The following is a 21950-nucleotide window of genomic DNA, read 5'->3' as shown; positions in this document are numbered from 1 at the left end:
GTGGCAACATGGATGGAGCTAGAGGGTATTATGCTACGTGCAATAAGTCAGACAGAGAAAGAAAAATACCGTATGATCTCATTTGTATGTGGAATCTAAAAAACAAAGCAAAAGAACTAATGTAACTAAACAAAAACGGACTCATAGATACAGAGAACAAACAGGTGGTTGCCAGAAGAGGGTAGGTGGATGAGTGAAATAGGTGAGGGAGATTAAGAGGAACAAATGACCAGTTACAAAATAAATGAGTCATGGGAATGAAATATACAGCATGGGGAATACAGTCAGTAACATTATAATAACTTTGTACGGTGACCGATGGTAACTAGACCATAGCTAGACTTATCATGGTGATCATTTTCTAATGTATAGAAATATTGATATTATGCACCTGGAACTAACATAGTGTTGTAGGTCAGTTACACTTGAATTAAAATTTTTTAATTAGAACGAAAAGAATAGTGTGCCTCGTTACCTATAGACACTTAGTCATACAGCAGTTCTCTAGAACATATGCATCCTGTGTAACTGTAACTTTATACCCATGGAACAACTCCCCATTCTCTCCTCCCCCACCCCTGACAATTTATGTTTGACTCTTTTAGATACCTCGTATAAGTGGAAACACACAGTTTTGTCCTTCTGTGACTGACCCATTTCACTTATCATAATGTCTTCTAGTTCTGTCCCCGTTGTCACAACTGGTAGGATTTCCTACTAATAAGTCTGAATCATATCCTATGTATATACCACATTTTCTTTACCCATTTCTCTGTTGATGAAAATTTGCATTGCTTTCCTATCTTGGCTCTTGTGAATAATGCTGTAATGAATGTAGAGGTGCATATATCTCTTCTAGATATTGATTTCCTTTTCTTTGACTATACAGGCTATATCATATTATATTACATTATATCATATTACATTGCATTCTATTATAATTATTGTGCTTCCCGGATCTTGTGTTTTTTACAGATTGAAAGTTTGCGGCAGCTCTTTGTGGAGCAAGTCTGTTGGCACCGTATTTCCAACAGCAGTTGCTCACTTCTTGTCTTTGTGTCATATTTTAGTAATTCTCACACTATTTCAAACCCTCCATCAGCAAAAAGATTACTACTCGCCGAAGGCTCAGATGATGGTTAGCATTTTTTAGCAATAAAGTATTTTTAATTTTTTTTTTGTTTCGGCTGTGCTGCACAGCACGTGGGATCTCAGTTCCCCGACCGGGGATCAAACCTGCGCCCTCTGTATTGGAAGGCGGATTCTTAACCACTGGACCACCAGGGAAGCCCCTAAAGTTTTGTTGTTTTTTTTTTTACACTACATATTTTTATTGCACAACACATATTTTAACCACATTAAGAAAACGATTTAAGGGAGAAAATTCCTCATATATCTCCCACTTAATATGTTAAATTTCTCCAATTCAGCTCTGAACCAACATAACCTGACTCACTGATAACAGTGGTCTAGTTTCTGCATTTAAGATGCTTTGTAAGCTTGGAATTAACATACACACACTACTATATATAAAATAGATAACCAAAAAGGACTTACTGTATAGCACGGGGAACTATACTCAATATTCTGTAATAACTTACATGGGAAAAAATCTGAAAAAGAATGAATATATGTATATGTATAACTGAATCACCATGTGGTACACCTAAAACTAATACAACATTATAAATCTACTATACTCCAATAAAAATTTTTAAAATGCTATTGTACACAACCACATCGTTTGCCTTCAACATTGCCGTTTCTGTTGACTGCATGGTATTTCATTGTGTTGATAAATTAGCATCTCTTGAGCCATTTCCCAAGTGTAACAGTTCAGGTAGATTGATCCTTTAAAAAGTGTTCTGGGGTGATCTCAATATAGGAACTTAAACAAAGTCACAAAATGATTACAAATCTTCAAACAAAAAAGTTCTGAAGAGAAAATCAAATTTTGGCTAACTATTAAAAGAATTAAAAGATCTCTCGTCAATTTTAATGTCAAGTAAACATGAAAACCAGTGTGTGTGAGCACTAGGCATAAATAATAAAAAGTAATAGTATATAGTTTATTCATGAAAACCTATGAATAAATTAAGAAGAAAAGGTATTATTATTATTATTATTAATTACTCATTAAAAAGTCATAGTCCCTCCCTTTTCTGGCCAAGGGATTTACCTCCAATTCCTTCTGGATCTGGTAGAGTGAAGAGGCAATATCTCTTCACCAGCTCCACTATGACCAAGATGTGTGGTCTTCAAACCAGCATCTGATTCCCCTGGGGCATGAGAAGGCCTTCTTAGGGCTTTGATACATGTTTCCAGTTCTTCATTGCCCATAAATTTTCTAACATTGGTTGGCCCAAGTCTAGGTCTGGATCACCAATAGCCCTCTGCCCCTTTATAAGAAAAAGTCATTACCCTTCTTTACTCTTGGAGAGGGCTTCCTGTCTCTCCCTGTCTTGGGCTCATCTCTGTTAAGAGTAAAGTTAAATTAAGACCAGGGCATTCTGCCCCAAGTTTTGAATTCGGATAAATGATAGAGGCAGTGGGAGTATTGACAATTTTTATTCAATAATTTTGCCTCTTCTATCCCGACTATTGCCCAAGAACGCCTAGCTCTTGGAGAGCAGAACAAAAAAGGCAAGAGTATCAGCCATAAAAAAGGATGAAATAATGCCATTTACAGAAACATGGATGGACCTAGAGATTATCATACTATGTGAAGTAAGTCAGAAAGAGAAAGACAAATATCATATGACATCACTTACATGTGAGATCTAAAATATGATACAGGGACTTCCCTCGCGGTCCAGTGGTTAAGACTCCAAGTTTCCAATGCAGGGGGCGCAGGTTCAATCCCTGGTCAGGGAACTAGTGTCACACATGCCGCGTGGCTTGGGTCCAGAAGGGGAATTTGGGCGATGCACCACAGCAACCCCTTGTGCTGGCCAATCCACCTGCTTCATACAGTAGGTCCGTGCAGTAAGTGCCAACCTCTGAGTTCTGATGAAAATCCCATAGAATCAAGTTTCAGCACACATTATCTCTGTTCCTCCTCTGAATCTGTTCATGCTGATCCTGTCTCCCAGAGACCTGTTAGCTACTGCAGGGGTTGGAAGTGTGTCTCATACTTCTTCCATAAGCAGCGTGGTGTGATGCTAATGCTTGGACTTGGGTGACAGGTGGCCATGCAGTTGAGCCCAGGTCTGCCTCTTGCAGTGGATCTTGGGTAAAGGTGTTGGTCTTTCCCAGCATTGATTTGCTTCTCTGTAAAATGGCTTCACTGGGCTCAGAGCCCGCAGGCCCGGGGCAGGGGCCCTCGGCGCCGCTGCGGACTCCGGCGCTCCGGGAGGGCAGGTCTTCGAGAGCGGCGGAGCAGGCAGGCTAGTGTCCCGGCGGGCTCGGGCTGTTTCCCCGTCGTCGCCGGCAAACAAGCCCGGGGCGCGCCGGGTCACGCCTCAGCGCCCCGCCGCCACAGCGGGCCCGAGGGAGGGTTCGCGGCACAGCGGCTCTCGGCCCGGGGCGGGCCAACGGCGCTCAGGCCTGGGGCTTATAGTTCCAGGAAGTCGCTGGCGAAGTCGGGCCGGGTCCGCGGGCTGCGCACAGCCCCTCCTGCTCCTCCCGCTCCTCCCGCTCCTCCCGCTCGGGCCTGAGGACAACCGGCATCTGCCGGCGCGCCGACTGGCGGCGGACTAGCGGCGGGTGCGTGTCTCTTTAAGGGGCCGGGCCTGTGCTGCAGGGGGGAGGGCGGGGTAAGCGTCGCTCCCCATGTGAGCGTGTGGGGGAGAGAGCGGCGGGCGGGCGCCGGAGGGAGGGAGCGAGTGAGCGAGCAAGCGACGCGGGCCGCCCCTGCCGCCGCTGCCGCCGTCGGACCAGCGGCGTCCTCCCCTCCCCTCCCTCCCGTCGCCCTGCCGCGGGGAGGGGGCTCGCGTCGCCATCTCCGCCGCTCCGGATGAAGCAGCTGCCGCCGCAGCCGCCTCCGAAGGTGGGGGATTTCTACGACCCCGAGCACCCGACCCCTGAGTGAGTGTCAGCTCAGCGGCTTCCTGCTGCCCTCGGCGGCCTCAGGGCAAGCGGAGGGCGGCGCGTCCTGACGGGTTGTGGCGTGGGGAGTAACGGGCCTGCGGTGGACTCGCGCAGGCGGCGTGGGGAGCAGGCCCGCGCCGCCGCCACCGGCCCCTTGTCCGGGCCGCCGCGGGCCCAGTATTTTTTTTTTAACATCTTTATTGGAGTATAATTGCTTTACAGTGTTGTGTTAGTTTCTGCTGTATAACAAAGTGAATCAGCTGTATGTATACATATATCCCTATATCCCCTCCATCTTGCGTCTGCCTCCCACCCTCCCTATCCCACCCCTCTGGGTGGACAGAAAGCACTGAACTGATCTCCCTGTGCTATGCGGCTGCTTCCCACTAGCTATCTGTTTTACATTTGGTAGTGTATATATGTCCATGCCACTCTCTCGTTTCATCCCAGCTTCCCCTTCCCCTTCCCCGTGTCCTCAAGTGCATTCTCTACGTCTGCGTCTTTATGTTTCAGACATTACATGAAATTTCTAAAAATCTTATATGTTCTGGTATACTGTTATAAGTCATAATTCTAGTTATTACTTTAAAATGTATATCAGAAATTTAAAAAAAAGATTAACTGTGAGTTGAACCTGGATGATGGATACAGAAGAGTTCATTATACTGCTATTTTTGTTTATATTTTATTGTTTTTATTGTTTTCTATAGTAAAATGTTTAAAAAATTTTTTTTAAAAAAAGCTCCCTAACTTGACGGCGCGGAGATTTCTGGGAAATAGAGTCCTGGTGCTTGTCCCGCTCTCCGGGCGGGCTTTGGCAGGCGGATTTCGGTCGTCCCCCTGCGCAGGTGCGCCTCACGGTTTGTGCGTGTTGGCGCACGCGCACCGTTGCCGCGCCGCCCTCGCTTCCAGTGCGTGGCCAGGTCCCCGCTGGTCGTCGTTCTCAGGTCCTGGCGCCTGGCGGTTGAGGATTGCGGGGCGTGCGGCGCTGGACGCCGTCCGGCCAGGCCGGCAGCCAGCGGGCGCGGGCTGTGCGGGCGAGGGTTCGCGTGGGCCGGGCGGAGGCTGGAACGGGGACCCCCGAGCGCGAGCCCCGGAGCCCGCGGGCTGGGCCGAAGGGGCCGGGCGGGCGGCGGCGGCGCAGTGCCCGACCGTTTGCAGCGCGCGGCAGAGCGAGGTCCTGGGAGGGACGTGGGCCTGAAGGGAGCTTGTCCCGTAGGCCCAGAGCCGGCTCCTCGGGCCCAGTGGCCTCGTGAGGCGGAGAGGAGGGACCCCGGGAGAGGAGCGCGCCGGAGGAGCAGCCCCCGGCCCGGAGCCTCGGGAGCCCGGGGCCGGTCCGCGATTTCCGACTGGGCAGGTGGTGCGTCTTCGGGCCTGCAGGCGGTTGTAGACCCTGCGGCCCTTGGAGAGCGGGGCTCGGGTGAGCCCGCCCCGGGCCCCGCGGGAGAGCGACCGGGAGGGTTTGACCGCTTCCCGGAGGTGGAGGGGTCGGGTTGGAGGGCAGGACCGGCTGCTCCGGATGGGGCTCCCCTGGGACTTGTGAGTTCCGGGTGTCCTGGGGGAGCAGGGGCCACAGGCTCGGCTGGGACGTGCCGCTTCCACCCCTCCCTCCAACCCCGATCCTCCTTGTCCTCGTCCTCCTGCTGTCGCCGTGTCGGGCTCTCGCACGTGTCTCTCAAGGCCCATCAGCCCGTTGGTTGTCTAATCTAAGCGTCCAGTGTCCTCCTGGGTTGTGCCCTGTGGAATCGCACAGTGTAGTTAGTGCAGGATGAGTCTGCAAGACTTCTGTCCTGCTGCCTCGGTTGAGGAAGGAAGAGATTGGGCCTGAGAAGGGAGGTGACTTGTCCCAGATCCTCACCGGGTGTGCACGTGGGGTCGCTAACAGGACTCAGAACTCCTAGGGCAGGTGTTCTGTCCACTTCAAATCAGTTTTAAGAAAAGATTTTTTTGAGTGTCGCACTTAAGTTTCTCCAAATAATTGAAAGACTGAAACGCACCTGAGTGTATCCCTTTATCTTGGGTATCCTGTGGATTTTCTGTTCTGAAGTTGTTAGCAGAGTTGGTGAGAAGAGATAAACTCTAAGCGTTTTTTAATCTCATTTAACGATGGAGGTTTATTTTAATAGGATTTAGTGTACACTGACTACTGAAAACAAAGTATCGCCCCAGTTACCACAGTCACGTGGGAGTTACAGACCTGAGGGTGGTTGCTCCCTCCTCATTCTAACAGGCCCTTCTGAAGGTGAAAGGGCGGGTCTCCCACAGGTGTCTCTTGTGGAGCCCGAGACAGGTGCTCGTGCACCCTGAGCCCCTTCATTCGTAGCTTCACTACCTGCGTTTTCCTTCTCCAGGTCCGCTTCCACTGTCACAGTCCTGCACGTTGTTCCAAGAGCAGCGGAAAATGAATCGGTCTCCGGTGAGTTTTGCTGTTTACGTATTGCCTTGCTGCTCTTGTTTTGTAATAACAGCTTGGGAGGCGAATAGTTCAAAATTTAAAATGGGAAAGTAGAAGTAGGTAAAAGATGTGGTTAGACAAAGCGTAGAGGAACAGGTCAGTACCAAGTGTTTCTGGCAAGTTCTACGCGCAGATCCCACGATCCTCTTATAGCCACAGTACAAGCCTCGGGTTCTTGACATTTGTGGCAAAATACCATCCCTTGCTTGACTTACATTGTCCTGCCGAAGCACTGTTGTTCTCGGGCGTGAAAGGTTTCCTTGAGGATCCCGCTGTAGGCCGCTAGCCTTCCTGAGTGACAGCCCCTAACGTGTTGACATTGGTGCCTTCCTTGTGCTTCCTGTAAGCCGAGAGCATGCTGTCCAGGGAGCACTCAGTGCATATAACTTTTCTGTTCAGTACAACACTGTTGTCCCGTAGGTACATTGTTTTCAGTGCTCAATCCAGGGATGCAGTGAGGATCCTCTGGAGGAACTGCCTTGTCACCCTTCAAGTAAATGTCCCGCTTTGTCTCTTACAATCTAACGGGGTCGCGTTACACACCACGTAGTGATGTCTCTGGCAAAGATTCCTTATTTCCCATCTGAATTTTTTTTTTTTTTTAAGAAATTCACGTTCTTTTATTTATTTATTTATTTATTTATGACTGTGTTGAGTCTTCGTTTCTGTGCGAGCGCTTTCTCCAGTTGCGGCAAGTGGGGACCACTCTTCATCGCGGTGCGCGGGCCTCTCACCATCGCGGCCTCTCCTGTTGCGGAGCACAGGCTCCAGACGCGCAGGCTCAGCAATTGTGGCCCATGGGCCCAGTTGCTCCGCGGCACGTGGGATCCCCCCAGACCAGGGCACGAACCCGCGTCCCCCCACCAGCAGGCAGACTCCCAACCACTGCGCCACCAGGGAAGCCCTCCCATCTGAATTTTATCGTGCAGCCTGCGGTCTTGGTTCTGCCCCTCCCCGGACCCTGATCCGGTTGAGGTGACCTGTCATCCAGCATACAAACCAGTGGAGATTTGCCAGTCCTCACTTCAGACCACTGTCGCCTTCCCATCTGCAGAGTCTCCTATGTTGGTTTCTGTGACAGATCTCTCCTTGCTCTCTTCCTGACTGATTCTTTCTTCCATCCTCTTTGTGTGTTGTCTTTTTACTCTTGGTTCATGACTCTTAAAGCTGTCTGATCTCACCCTCTGGTGCTTTTCACCTCCAGCTCTGTCAGTTCTCCCACCTGGACCAGATAGATGCCTCTGTCCAGCCACTTGCCAGCATCTCTATGGAGTTTGTCCAAAGGGCACCTCAAATGACTAGATCCAGTAGATCCAAAAATGATTATTTACAGCTCCCCCGCCCCTTGCCTTCTCCTTTTGTCCCTGCCGGCTCATCGTTGCATCATCCAGCCTGTCACCCTACCCAGAAAAATGGGTTCATTGTAGAGTCCTTCTCCATCCTCTGTTAGCACGTTGTAGTATTAGGCTTGTTAATGTCGTATTCTAAACGGTTTTTATTCGTTCCTCTTCATCCCATACTTGCTACCATTAAAATAGCTTATTTTTTCATTTCTGTAGTTACAGAACCTTTTTTTCTGTGCTGCTACCTCTTTCCTCCACCAGCTCAAGTGTGTTTTCCACGCTGAGTATTTCTCCTAAAATCTGAATCACAGCAGTTTGTCTCCACGTGGGAAGCACTTTAGAGGTTCCCTGGGTGACTGGACAAACGAGGTTGCCGTTCTGTGGAGCCATTAACCCTCGAGCCCAGCACTGGGGGGAGGTCGTAACTCGCTGCTGATGCGTTTGGATGGGTGTGTGGGGTGAGATCCTGCTCGGAGAGGCTTAGGAGAGAGGAGTGGGAGAACGGGGTTTGTTGTGTTCCTAGCTTTTTCAAGACGTTTTGCTGTGACGGGGAAAAGAGAAATTGGACAGTAGCTGGAGTAGGAGCTGAGGTCCGGGGCGGGTGTTGTGTCGTGTTGTGCTGTGTTGTAACGGGAGAAACAACAGCGGGAATGATCCAGTAGACGCGTGTGGGAGCGGGGAGAGCTGCGGCCCGGGGTCCTGGCGTGGGGAGGGGGTGGCAGAGCTGGGGTGCAGGTGGAGAAGCCCTCCGATGGCTTCTCTGTTCTCAGGGAAGCAGCTGCTCAGCTGAGGGTGAGGGTGAGGTTGGGGGTTGAAGGAGAGGGCAGCGCTCTGGGACCCCATGGACATTTTCTGCTCTGCTGATGGAAGGCTCCCCAGAGGAAGTGTCCTGCTTGCCTGGCTCTTGGCTTTGGCGACCCTTCACACCATCTAGTGTTGTGTCTCTTTTCTTAGACGTAAACATCCAATGTCTTCAGGTTCTGCATGTGATCTTAAGAAGTAATTCTCTGCTTCCAGGAGCTTCTCTTCTCCTCAGGGAAGGCACTTCAGAGACGTAATTATAGGAGAGGACGAGAATCCTGCCCGTCGATGCGTAGGGAACTCCAGAGTGCTGACAAAGCAGAGCCTGGTTATATTTATTTATTTATTTATTTATTTTAATTTTTATTCATTTATTTATTCATTTTTGGCTGTGTTGGGTCTCTGTTGCTGCACGCGGGCTTTTTTCTCTAGTTGCAGCGAGCGGGGGCTACTGTTCGTGGCGGTTCGCAGGCTTCTCATTCCGGTGGCTCCTCTTATTGTGGAACACAACTTCTAGGCATGCGGGCTTCAGTAGTTGTGGCTCACGGGCTTAGTTGCTCCGCAGCATGTGGGATCTTCCCGGACCAGGGTTCGAACCCGTGTGCCCACCATTGGCAGGCGGATTCTTAATCACTGCGCCACCAGGGAAGTCCGAGAGCCTGGTTTTAAATGCATTGTCAGAGCACGTGGCTCAGTGATTCGGGGAAGGGTGACGGCCCTCAAGTGACCAGGACTTGGGTAGCTGCAGAGGTTGGCGAGGCTCTCAGAGCAGCGTGAGGTGGGCTGGATGAGGCTCCTGAGGTGCTGGTAAGGACCGCCTTCCTTAGGATGTGGGCCTCCTGTCAGGACCAGCGGGACGTGAATGCAGGCGGACCCTGAGGTTGACTGAAGAGCCTCCCCTGTGTGCTGGCTTTGCTTTCATCCTGTGGAGAAAGTGAAACCTTGTAATTGGGACAGTGAGTCATCTGATCAAAAGATGTCATGTGTAGAGACTGTGGACGGCATGAAACGCGGGGTGGGGTGCGGTGGGTCAAGTCAGGGGGACTCTGGGCTCCAGCGCGATGCCCGACAGGAAGAGGCGAGGCCGCGGCGTGTTCCCGCTGGTCCTAGGCCCCGGTAAATGGTATGGACTGTTCCCTTGGGGATTTTCCTTAATCGCGAATGAGGTTGAGAGCGTTTTCACGTGCTTAGAAGCTGTTTCTTCATTTTAACTGATAGACAGTTTTAGAGCAGTTTTAGGGTTACAGGAGAATCGAGCAGACAGCAGTTTCCTATCCCCATCCCTCTGGGTTCCCTCCCTTGATAACATCTCGCGCTTGTGTGGCGCGTCATCTCAGTGATGGATCAGCACTGACACCTAATTCTCCACTGGAGTCTGTAGTTTATATTAAGGCTCACTCTCTGTGTCCTGCTGTTCAGGTTTGGACACGTGTGATGACCTGCAGCCACCACTGCAGTGCCACCCAGAACCATTTCAGTGCCCGAAACATCCCTGGGGGCCACCTGTTCATCCCCCCCAATGCCCCCAAGCCCCCGACAGCTGCTGGTCTTGTTACTGTCTGTGTATTTTTGCCCTTTCCAGAATGTCACGTAATTGGGATCCTTCAGTCTGTGGTCTTTTCAGACCGGTGTATTTGTTTTTATATGAAGGGCCTGTTCATGTCCACTGCCTGTCTTCCTGCCCCAATACTCTTTTTTTGTTTTGTTTTGTTTTGTTTTGTTCTGTTTTGTTTCCCTTGTCTTATTGACTTACAGAGTCATCTTAAATGTTTCTAAATTTTTCCAGTTGGGTCATGTTAGTAAACATTGTTTTCCAAGTTTTATTGTCTTTTTCCTGTGTTTTCCAGCATTAGTATGTAATTCATTACTTTTCTTTACTTTGAGAAGTTGAATACTATGCATTTGAAAAGTTTCTCAAAATCAGCACGTTTGTGTGGGTAAGATTCCTAGTTGAACAGCACCCTCCGTGGTCAGTACTGGAGTGCAGCTTCTTTGCGGGGGGAGGCGGGGGATGTGGGAGGAATGCGTCAGTCTAGTGGTTCCCTTTCTGTTGGTTCTTAGTTCCCCTTTCTGGTTCTGGGCACTGCATCAGCCACTCTCCTGGGATAGGCCAGGCTGGTGGGGTCCTCACTTGCTGTCTCTGGAGGCTGTGTGTGTCTGAGAACACCTTTCTTTTTCCCTGACTAGCGAGAGGACTCTCTTGGTTGGGGAGCGGCGTCCTAGGACTGCGGCCCTTGGGCCCCTGCTGTTCTGTGTCATTTGGGCCCCAGCCATGCGTGGGAGGTCTCTGACACACGGACGCCACTGTTAAAGTCCACTTGGGTGTTTGTCATTTACAATCCTCTGAGGAATACTCCTTTTCTCTAATGGAATTCCAGTGCTTAAGCTTTCTAGCCACTCATGAAAGGAATCTCAGAAAGCAAAGGAGACCGGTCCTCTCTGCCCCCAAGCAGGGGAGTGAGCCGACACTGTTAGCCTCACGCTGAGAACATGGCTTGTGGGAAATGTGTAACCAGTGCTGCGTTCTGTGATTACAAGGCCGTCTGTGGAATCTTACTGTACCAAGTGGTCTTTTTTTTTTTATTTATTTATGGCTGTGTTGGGTCTTTGTTTCTGTGCGAGGGCTTTCTCTAGTTGCGGCAAGTGGGGGCCACTCTTCATCGCGGTGCACGGGCCTCTCACCATTGCGGCCTCTCTTGTTGCGGAGCACAAGCTCCAGACGCGCAGGCTCAGTAATTGTGGCTCACGGGCCTAGTTGCTCCGCGGCATGTGAGATCTTCCCAGAGCAGGGCTCAAACCCGTGTCCCCTGCATTGGCAGGCAGATTCTCAACCACTGGGCCACCAGGGAAGCCCCCAAGTGGTCTTTTAAGACACATACATCATGGGTTGTTCCCTTGTGTTTTGAAACGAACCTAAAACCCCTAAATATTTGCAGTTCTGATTGCTTTCTTAATTTGTTATCCAGGTTTTCTGAAATCCATTTTCTTAAAGTTTAAAATGCAAGAAGAGTGCAGTTTTCTAATCTTCTCTTTTCATAAAGTGAACGTGGGCAAGCCACTTAACCCATCACCAAATAGAAAATCATTTGGAACATTCACAGTAATGCTGTTTTCAAGCAACAACAGTGCATGTATTTTTATGCGCATTAGAAGTGAAAACTACAATGTTTTCTTATTGTGCTGTTTTTTTCTCATCAGGCAAAAAGTACAAGCAATTAAACCCCCTCCCCCCTACAAATCACACATTTTGTGAAATTACAAATGCAAAACCGGGAAGTAGAATAAGGTGTGCATGATTCTACTTATGCATTATAATTAGACTAGTTCATGGTCTGATCCCTCACTCTCTTGCATTTGGTAATAACTTCCAGTGTGTGAACGTGTGGGCCCCCAGTCTTCATCCGGGCAGCCTCAGGTGTGACCGGTGACGCCTGCATGGAATTTGGGCAGAGCTTCTGGAAGACTTGCTGTCGCTTTCTGAGACAGGCTTCTGGAGGCTGAGCCGAGGCAGTTCTGCACAGACACTCGTCTGCCTTGGGCGGCAGCCACCTCTTCCCCCGCCCCGTGTGTCCCGTCAGCAGCTGGGCACCCTCAGCCTTCCCAGGCCAGCAAAGCCTGGGTCCCAGACATCTGTGCATCTGGAGCTGGGGGTCAGGTGACCTGGCATCTTAGGGGACCTTGCTAACAGGACCCATCCTGCCTCTTCGATTGTTCCACGTAAAGAACGTTGATTTTCAGTCAATGTCAGGAGTTTGTTGCCATCTGAAAGGGCCTCTGAGCTTGGCGTGGTCTTTTCCTTCACCTCCTCCACACCATTCCTTAGTTACCCTGCGGCACGTGGGATCTCAGTCCCCTGACCAGGGATTGAACCCAGGTCCCCTGCATTGTAAGGCGGATTCTTTACCACTGGGCCACCAGGGAAGTGCCTACCCTTATGTTTTAACAGTTTTGGAGGTCTTCACAGAGATCCTGGATGGATTCACCTAACAGCACCAGGTAAACTTCGTGTCAAGAGTAGTGCACCTCATTCCTCAAAAATTTTAAAGTAGAACTATTGTAAGATCCAGAAATTCCACTTGTGTGTATTTTTTCGGAAGAAAACAAAAACACTAGTTCAAAAAGACACATGCACCCCTATGTTCACTGAGCATTGCTTATAATAGCCAGTGTATAGATGCAACCTAAGTGTCCATCCATAGTTGAATGGATAAAGAAGATGCGTCATATATATATATATATGGCTACACGCACACACACAATGGACTGTTAGCCATAAAAAAAAAAAAAAAACAAAGAATGAGGGGCTTCCCTGGGGGTGCAGTGGTTAAGAATCCGCCTGCCAATGCAGGGGAAATGGGTTCAAGCCCTGGTCCCGGAAGATCCCACATGCCACGGAGCACCTAAGCCCGTGTGCCACAACTATTGAGCCATGCTCTAGAGCCTGCGAGCCACAACTACTGAGCCCGCGTACCACAGCTACTGAAGCCCGCTCACCTGGAGCCCATGCTCTGCAACAAGAGAAGCCACCGCAGTGAGAAGCCCACGCACCGCAAGGAACAGAAGCCCCCGCTCGCTGCAACTAGAAAAGAGGCCACATGCAGCAACAAAGACCCAACGCAGCCAAAAGTAAAATAAATAAATTTTTTAAAATTAAAAAAAAAAAGAATGAAATCTTGCCATTTGTGGCAACATGGATGGAGCTAGAGGGTATTATGCTACGTGCAATAAGTCAGACAGAGAAAGAAAAATACCGTATGATCTCATTTGTATGTGGAATCTAAAAAACAAAACAAATGAACTAATGTCACTAAACAGAAACAGACTCATAGATACAGAGAACAAACAGGTGGTTGCCAGAAGAGGGTAGGTGGATGAGTGAAATAGGTGAGGGAGATGAAGAGGAACAGATAACCAGTTACAAAATAAATGAGTCATGGGAATGAAATATACAGCATGGGGAATACAGTCAATAACATTATAACTTTGTACGCTGACGGATGGTAACTAGACCATGATTCTTTTCTAACGTATAGAAATATTGATATTGTGCACCTGGACCTAACATAGTGTTGTAGGTCAGTTACACTTGAATTAACATTTTTTAATTAGAACGAAGAGAATAGTGTGCCTCGTTACCTATAGACACTTAGTCATACAGCAGTTCTCTAGAACATATGCATCCTGTATAACTGTAACTTTATACCCATGGAACAACTCCCCATTCTCTCCTCCCCCACCCCTGACAATTTATGTTTGCCTCTTTTAGATACCTCGTATAAGTGGAAACACACAGTTTTGTCCTTCTGTGACTGACCCATTTCACTTATCATAATGTCTTCTAGTTCTGTCCCCGTTGTCACAACTGGTAGGATTTCCTACTAATAAGTCTGAATCATATCCTATGTATATACCACATTTTCTTTATCCATTTCTCTGTTGATGAAAATTTGCATTGTTTTCCTATCTTGGCTCTTGTGAATAATGCTGTAATGAATGTAGAGGTGCATATATCTCTTCTAGATATTGATTTCCTTTTCTTTGACTATACAGGCTATATTATATTATATCACGTTATATTACATCATACTGCATTACATTCTATTATAATTATTGTGCTTCCCGAATCTTGTGTGTTTTACAAATTGAAGGTTTGCGGCAGCCCTTTGTGGAGCAAGTCTGTTGGCACCGTATTTCCAACAGCAGTTGCTCACTTCTTGTCTTTGTGTCATATTTTAGCAATTCTCACACTATTTCAAACCCTCCATCAGCAAAAAGATTACTACTCGCCGAAGGCTCAGATGATGGTTAGCATTTTTTAGCAATAAAGTATTTTTAATGTTTTTTTTTGTTTTGGCTGTGCTGCACAGCGCGTGGGATCTCAGTTCCCCGACCGGGGATCAAACCTGCGCCCCCTGTATTGGAAGGCGGATTCTTAACCACTGGACCACCAGGGAAGTCCCTAAAGTATTTTTTTTTTTTAACATCTTTATTGGAGTATAATTGCTTTACAGTGTTGTGTTAGTTTCTGCTGTATAACAAAGTGAATCAGCTGTATGTATACATATATCCCCATATCCCCTCCATCTTGCGTCTCCCTCCCACCCTCCCTATCCCACCCCTCTGGGTGGACAGAAAGCACCGAGCTGATCTCCCTGTGCTATGCGGCTGCTTCCCACTAGCTATCTATTTTACATTTGGTAGTGTATATATGTTCATGCCCCTCTCTCGCTTCGTCCCGGCTTCCCCTTCCCCCTCCCCGTGTCCTCAAGTGCGTTCTCTACGTCTGCGTTTTTATTCCTGTCCTGCCACTACGTTCATCAGAACCACTTTTTTTTTTTCTTTAGATTCCATAAATATGTGTTAGCATACGGTATTTGTTTTTCTCTTTCTGAGTTACTTCACTCTGTTTCACAGACTCTAGGTCCATCCACCTCACTACAAATAGTTCAGTTTCGTTTCTTTTTATGGCTGAGTCATATTCCATTGTATATATGTGCCACATCTTCTTTATCCGTTCATCTCTCAATGGACACTTAAGTTGCTTCCATGTCCTGGCTGTTGTAAACAGTGCTGCAGTGAACATTGTGGTACGTGTCTCTCTTTGAATTATGGTTTTCTCAGCATATGTGCCCAGTAGTGGGATTGGAGGATCATAATGGTAGTTCTATTTTTAGTTGTTTTTTTTAAAATAAATTTATTTATTTTTATTTATTCATGATTTTTGGCTGTGTTGGGTTTTCGTTGCTGTGCGCGGGCTTTCTCTAGTTGCAGCAAGCAGGCGCTACAACGTTGTGGTGCGCGGACTTCTCATTGCTGTGGCTTCTCTTGTTGCAGAGCGCAGGCTCTAGGCATGCGGGCTCAGTGGGTGTGGCTCTCGGGCTCTAGAGCGCCGGCTCAGTAGTTGTGGCACACAGGCTTAGTTACCCTGCAGCATGTGGGATCTTCCCGGACCACGGCTCGAACCCGTGTCCCATGTGTTGGGAGGAGGATTCTTAACCACTGCGCCACCAGGGAAGCCCTATTTTTAGTTTTTTAAGGAACCTCCATACTGTTCTCCATAGTGGCTGTATCAGTGTACGTTCTCCCCAACAGTGCAGGAGGAGGGTTCCCTTTTCTCCACACCCTCTCCAGCATTTATTGTTTGTAGATTTTTTGATGATGGCCATTCTGAGTGGTGTGAGGTGATCCCTCATTGTAGTTTTGATTTGCATTTCTCTAATGATTAGTGTTGTTGAGCATCCTTTCACGTGTTTGTTGGCAATCTTATATCTTCTTTGGAGAAATGTCCATTTAGGTCTTGTGTCCATTTTGAAATTGAGTTGTTTGTTTTTTTGATATTGAGCTGCATGAGCCGCTTGTATATTTTGGAGATGAATCCTTTGTCAGTTGCTTCGTTTACAAATATTTTCTCCCACTCTGAGGGTTTTTTTTTTTTTTTTGTCTTGTTAATGGTTTCCTTTGCTGTGCAAAAGCTTTTAAGTTTCCTTAGGTCCCATTTGTTTATTTTTGTTTTTATTTCCATTTTTCTAAGAGGTGGGTCAAAAAGGATCTTTCTGTGATTTATGTCATAGAGTGTTCTGCCTATGTTTTCCTCTAAGAGTTTTATAGTGCCTTGCCTTACATTTAGGCCTTTAATCCATTTTGAGTTTATTTTTGTGTTATGGTGTTAGGTAGTGTTCTCATTTCATTCTTTGACAGTTAGCTGTCCAGTTTTCCCAGTCCCACTTATTGAAGAGGCTGTCGTTTCTCCATTGTATATGCTTGCCGCCTTCATCAAAATAAGGTGACCATATGTGCGTGGGTTTATCTCTGGGCTTTCTATCCTGTTCCATTGATGTATATTTCTCTTCCCTAAAGTATATTTCAATAAAGGTATGTACATTGTTTTTTTAGACACAAGGCTATCGCACACTTAACAGAGTACAGTGTAAACATAAGTTTTTCATGCACGGGTACACCAAAAAATTCGTGTGACTCGCGTTATGGCGGTATTCGCTTCATAGCAGTGTTCTGGAACTGAAGCTGCAATGTCTCTGAGCTGGGCCTGTATACCCAGAAGTGGGATTGCTGGATCATATGGAATTTTTATTTAAAAGATTTTGAGAAAACTCCATACTGTTTTCCACAGTGCCTGCACGATGTTACATTCCTGCCTACAATATGCAAGGGTTACGATTTCTCTACAACCTTGACAACTCTTATGTTTAAAAAGAAATAAAAAATTGTAGCCATTCTAACAGATGTGAGGTAATATCTCATGATGATTTTGATTTGCATTTCCCGGATGATTAGTGACGTTGAGCACCTTTTCATGTACCTGGTGCTGTGTTAAGTATTCCTAACACACATACACACACACAAAGGGATAGAAGGAATCTTTTGGAAGTGATGAGTATATTACCGTGATGGTGGTGATGGTATCACAGGTGTGTGCATAGGTCCAAACTCATCAAGTTATACAAATTAAACCTGGGCTGGATTTTGTATATCAGTTATACGTAAATAAAGCTGTAAAAGCCCAGCAACAAGTGGTGTGTTTCATGAGCCGGTGAAGCCCAGGTACATCTTTTCTCCTCTCGCAGGGGTGAACCCACCCAAGCAGCCATTGAACTTGGCTCACTTTCCGTTTCTTTAGTTTCCCCTTCTATTACTTTTGTGTTTCTGCTTTGTTTTCAGATTACAGCTAAGTGGTTCCCCATTTGTAGCAGCAGTGATTCTGAGTTTGGCTCTGTCGTTTGAAGACTTTTGATGGTCTCTCCAAAGCGATTAAGTTTCTACAGAACTAATCTCAGTTAGGTGAGAGGTGACAGAGGATCTGGTTTGTTAGTCTTTTCTTAGTCTTTTCTGTTTGTCTATTTGTCTACTTTGACAAGCTCAAATCAGTTAAGAATCTCTTGCCCAATGGGAGGAGAACGGCTCCTTAATATCTAGACTGGTGACTGTTTACTCCTGACCCATGTCTAAGACTTTAGAACTGAAGGTAAAAGTTCCATTTCTCTGTATGTCTGTGTGTCTGTAATTCAGAAAGGTCTTTACCTCTGACAGTGTGAGTATGTAATGTTTTCTTACTTCTGGATCTATTAAAGTAGATTGTAGAGTCTCTTAAATTAAAGGATTTCTGTCCTGATTGGCTTACAAAGATACAAATGTGCTTATAAAAATTATATATCCCGAAAATTCTCAGAGAGAAAGGAATTTGAACTTCTAATACTTTAAATGTGCTAGAAAAGTATTCTTACGGAAATCAAGTCAGGGAATTCCCTGGCGGTCCAGTGGTTAGGACTCGGTGCTTTCACTGCCAGGGTCCGGGTTCAGTCCCTGGTCAGGGAACTAAGATCTAGCAAGCCTCTCGGTGCAGCCAAAAAAAAAAAAAAAAAAAAAAAATCAGAAATTTAAAGACTTCAAGTTTACATAATTTAGGTAAATCTTTGGCAAATGAAGCCAGTTTAATATTTTTGGTTTAATAAAAAGTTATTCCTATCTTATTTATCAGTATTAGGCATACATTGAAAACAATTCTACTTGGGTGTGTTCTTCCTAAATTTATATAGGTGTACCCATCAAATAAGCTAACATTACTTCTACTTAATGTTTAAGGTTATGAAAAATGTAAATTTGTGTTTAACCACATTTAATTTTTATTCTGACAAACTTTATTTCAACAGTAACTATGTTTTGTACTGTGCTAGCTTGTCGATACGTTCCAAGATCTTTAGTTCACGTAAACCCTTGAACTGATATTAAATTGTGTTACTTACTGGATAATCATTGGATACCGAGGTCATTTGTAAGCAAGACAGAAACCTGAAACATTGATCACTAAGCATAATCTCAAGTTCTATGCTCTTGCTGCATATTTTTATTTGTTACCTAGAGGCTATATCTGTGGGTGTGTTAATGAATGTGTTTGTCTCTGGCACTTGGAGAAGTTGTGTAAGGGATGTTTGTGGCCACGTAAAGTTGTGTTATGTGTGTTCATGAGCTCTGCTAGCCTAAAATGCTGATGTGTGATGGTCAGTTGTCAGTTATTCACTCCCAGTTTTCTTTGTGCAATGGAAGTAACTTTGGTTCAAAGTTATTATGAATATAATATGAATGAGACTTGAGCAATAGTAATGTTATTGGCTGGAACAGAACTGAGGTTCAGCTGCTCATCGCTCAGAAGTCAATGTTCCAGAGACAAAGGTTGGTGGAAGAAGAAAGATGCTTTATTCAGGAAGCTGGCAACCTGGGAAGATGGTGGACTAGTGTCCCCCAAAGCATCTCCCAGTTGCCAATTAGAGGGAAAAGGGGTTTATAGGGAAAAGACGGGAAGTCTCTGGGCTGTGCAGGTGGGGGCTACATGCAGAGTAGCACAGTCAACTCTGACCATCATCTTGACATTGGTCATGCAGTGGTGTGGTCAGTGTCATGTTGATTGTTTCAGGCACAGTTAATCTTCAAGTCCAGTGTTGGTTTGTTCCCATTTCCTTGAGGCCAGTTCCTGGAATTGTGTAAGCCATTGGTTCAGGTCTGCTCAAGATGGAGCAGCTTATGTCATAACTCCAGTCTGGTCATCATACAGTTAGCTTTCTCCTCTTGTAGTGGTTTTAGTATCTGCAAAACAAGTTAGGAATGTGTCTCTGACACTGTTACTTATGTCCTTGGGGAGGAACTAAAGATTCTGTGACTGCTGTTGTCCTAATCGTGAACTGCTTGAACCTGTTCTTTTGTGACTCAAGGGAGGCCTGGGAGACTGCAGCTGTTTTACAAACAAGAGGCAGGGGACGTGGAAGGGCCCTGCAGGGTCCTGCTTGGTTCCAGCAACCAAGAGGTACAACTTTGTATGCAAGATGATGAGATGTAGTTTTGTTTATTAACAGGAACAAAAATAGTTTGGTCCTAAAGTAAGATGACTGATTGTTCCAGCACCAGAAAGAGGATAGTGAAGGACACCACCTGAATGAATCTAGAAAGTTGTAGGAGATTGGTGGAAAGGGAATTGTATTTGTCTCAGCCGAAGGTGGCTCAGTTTTGATGTTTATTGCAGAGATTTTCAAAAAAGAGCTTATGGTTCTCTTAAGTATCAAATATTATATTGATGCAAAGCTGGAGTTTGGTTTTCTCTCTGTAAAAATGATATATTTTTTCGTGGAGTATTGGTCTCCTTAATAAGTGGTTGGAAAAGTTGTTCTCTAAATCTGCCTAAACAGCAGAGATTCTGTATCTCACTGGAAGAGCTTTCTGCACCTAGTTCTGAATTCATCCGGCCTTCTTATTTTCTTGAAAATAAATGCACAGGGACTTCCCTGGTGGTGCAGTGGTTAAGAATCTGCCTGCCAGTGCAGGGCACATGGGTTCGAGCCCTGGTCCGGGAAGATCCCACATGCTTTTAGAAACTAGAGCACGGAGAGAGTAAGGTCATATGAAATTTGAAACGCTAAATATTGTCATAGTTTTAAGCAGTTTGAAGATTGTTGGGAGAAATTATGTGTCATTCATTCAAGTAATACACATTTGATGAATACTTGCAAAACATAAACAATAAAAAATCCTCTAGAGCCCGCGAGCCACAACTACTGGAACCCACGTGCCTCGAGCCCATGCTCCGCAACAAGAGAAGCCACCGCATTGAGCAGCCGATGCACCACAACGAAGAGTAGCCCCCGCTCACCGCAACTAGAGAAAGCCCACGTGCAACAACGAAGACCCAACGCAGACGAAAATAAATAAATAAATAAATGTATTAAAAAAAAAAGAAAATAAATGCAGAACACACTTTCTGCATTTCTGAGAAAGTTAAGCTTCCTTAAAACTGTGTTCCTTTTGGTCTGGATTTTTCTCTTTAAAGTGTACTGTCAGGAATTCCCTGGCATTTCTGGGGTAGGACTCTGCGCTTCCACTACTAGAGACCTGTTTTTGATCCCTGGTCAGGGAACTAAGATCCCGCAAGCTGCGTGGCGCGGCCGAAAAAACAGCAAAGACAAAATAATCATACTTTAGCCGTTAAACGAAGTCAAGGACCTTTAGTTCCTCCTCAAGGGCTATCGGGTAATATTCTGAGCCACGTCCTTGGAGCTGTTTTGCAGAGACTGAAACCCCCAGCAGGTGGAAGAAGTTAACTGCATGCTGCCCACAAGCACGTAGACCCCAGACCAGTTGGAAGCAGAAGGCTGATGATGTTGAGTCCCCGTTACCTCACCACCAGCCAATCAGAAGAATGTCCGTGAGCTGATCACGCACCTTGTAACCCTGTCTTCAACATGCAGCCCCTTTCTCTTTTCCCTATGTAGTCCTCAAGCAAAACCTCAGGAGGGGAGAGTTGGTTCTTTGGGACGAGTCCACCTTCTCCCCTGGACTGCCAGCTTCCTCAATAAAGCTATGTTTCCTTTTACCCAACACTTGTCTCTCAGTATTGGAGTCCTGAATGATGCAAGATCTGCCTCATCTGTAGTTTTTTCTCCATGAAAAATAATTCAGGATTATTTTTCAGAGTTAAGAAATGTGGTTGGATAATCACAACTCCAATTAAGCCACACCTCGTTGGGCAGCAAACAGGCAGAGCAGACTGGTAATGACCACGCACATCATGATTGTGAGAAGACTTTCATCTTTATTATATTTCCCCAAAAGCTGCATTGCATGGTACTCTTTAATAATCTAAAATAACATACAAACTTGTTGAGAGAAGTTAAAAAATTATGACTGAATTCCCACAATTCAGTAATGAGAACTAAAAAAATACAAATTTATGCTTACAAGACTTGGGAGGAAATACCCACCTAGCTGTAAGTAGAATGGAAATATTATGTAATAGATAAAATGTATATTATGTAATAGATAAAAACAAAAATCTCTCTTGAAAATGTGGATAAAATTGTATATATGTATAAATATACAACAGCTGTAATACTCATCACAAAACTTTGTAGGAATAAGATGTTTCACAATGAAGACTATTTCAAAACTATTTAAAATACATCTCTAAATATAAAATATAAAAATACAATAATTTTATAGGTGACATTTTCAAAATAAGCCAGTGAAAGTTAAGTCATCAGTCATGACCGTATGGCTCTAATTATATATTTTAAAGTTATTCCCTCCTATTCTGAGCCCCCTACACGCCACCTTCAAATGCTTCTAGACTGGGGCAAACAAGTGTATAAAAAATGGGACCTCCAATGTTCATCTCGGGAGATTTGAATGAAATGATCTGAAAATTGGGGTGGTGCCTTCCAAAGGGATGGAACGTGACAGAACCCTGATTTCTTATTGTCCTGCCACAGACTCCTAGAAGCACGCCCCGCTCCCAGGAGTGTGACACGAAAACTCTCTTGAGC

At 46.0% G+C, this 21950-nt stretch overlaps 2 protein-coding genes across 7 annotated transcripts in view; one reads left to right on the top strand and one right to left on the bottom strand.

Moving 5' to 3' along the window:
* Positions 1-3636, bottom strand: part of RBAK (RB associated KRAB zinc finger) — a 28880-nt gene extending 25244 nt beyond the window's left edge. Inside the window, exon 1 of the mRNA XM_068523991.1 lies at positions 2772-3636. Coding sequence (XP_068380092.1) covers positions 2772-2773 — 2 coding nt within the window. The 5' untranslated portion in view covers positions 2774-3636. The remainder of the gene's footprint in view (positions 1-2771) is intronic.
* A 172-nt stretch (positions 3637-3808) lies between these two features.
* ZNF12 (zinc finger protein 12) overlaps positions 3809-21950 on the top strand; it is a 70607-nt gene continuing 52465 nt past the window's right edge. For 3 of the 6 annotated variants that reach the window (XM_068523989.1, XM_068523990.1, XM_068523981.1), the window contains exons 1-2: positions 3809-4026; positions 6381-6445. In XM_068523989.1, coding sequence (XP_068380090.1) covers positions 3956-4026; positions 6381-6445 — 136 coding nt within the window. In that variant the 5' untranslated portion in view covers positions 3809-3955. Of the gene's footprint in view, positions 4027-4929; positions 4977-5298; positions 5390-6380; positions 6446-21950 lie in introns of those variants that run through there. The other 3 variants (XM_068523982.1, XM_068523987.1, XM_068523986.1) reach the window with 3 other exon arrangements.

This window comes from Eschrichtius robustus, chromosome 16 (genome assembly GCF_028021215.1).
Source record: "Eschrichtius robustus isolate mEscRob2 chromosome 16, mEscRob2.pri, whole genome shotgun sequence".
NCBI classification, from domain to species: Eukaryota; Metazoa; Chordata; class Mammalia; order Artiodactyla; family Eschrichtiidae; genus Eschrichtius; species Eschrichtius robustus.
The sequence above is the reverse complement of the archived record's forward strand: the minus strand, read 5'-3'. Positions and strand labels throughout refer to the sequence as shown.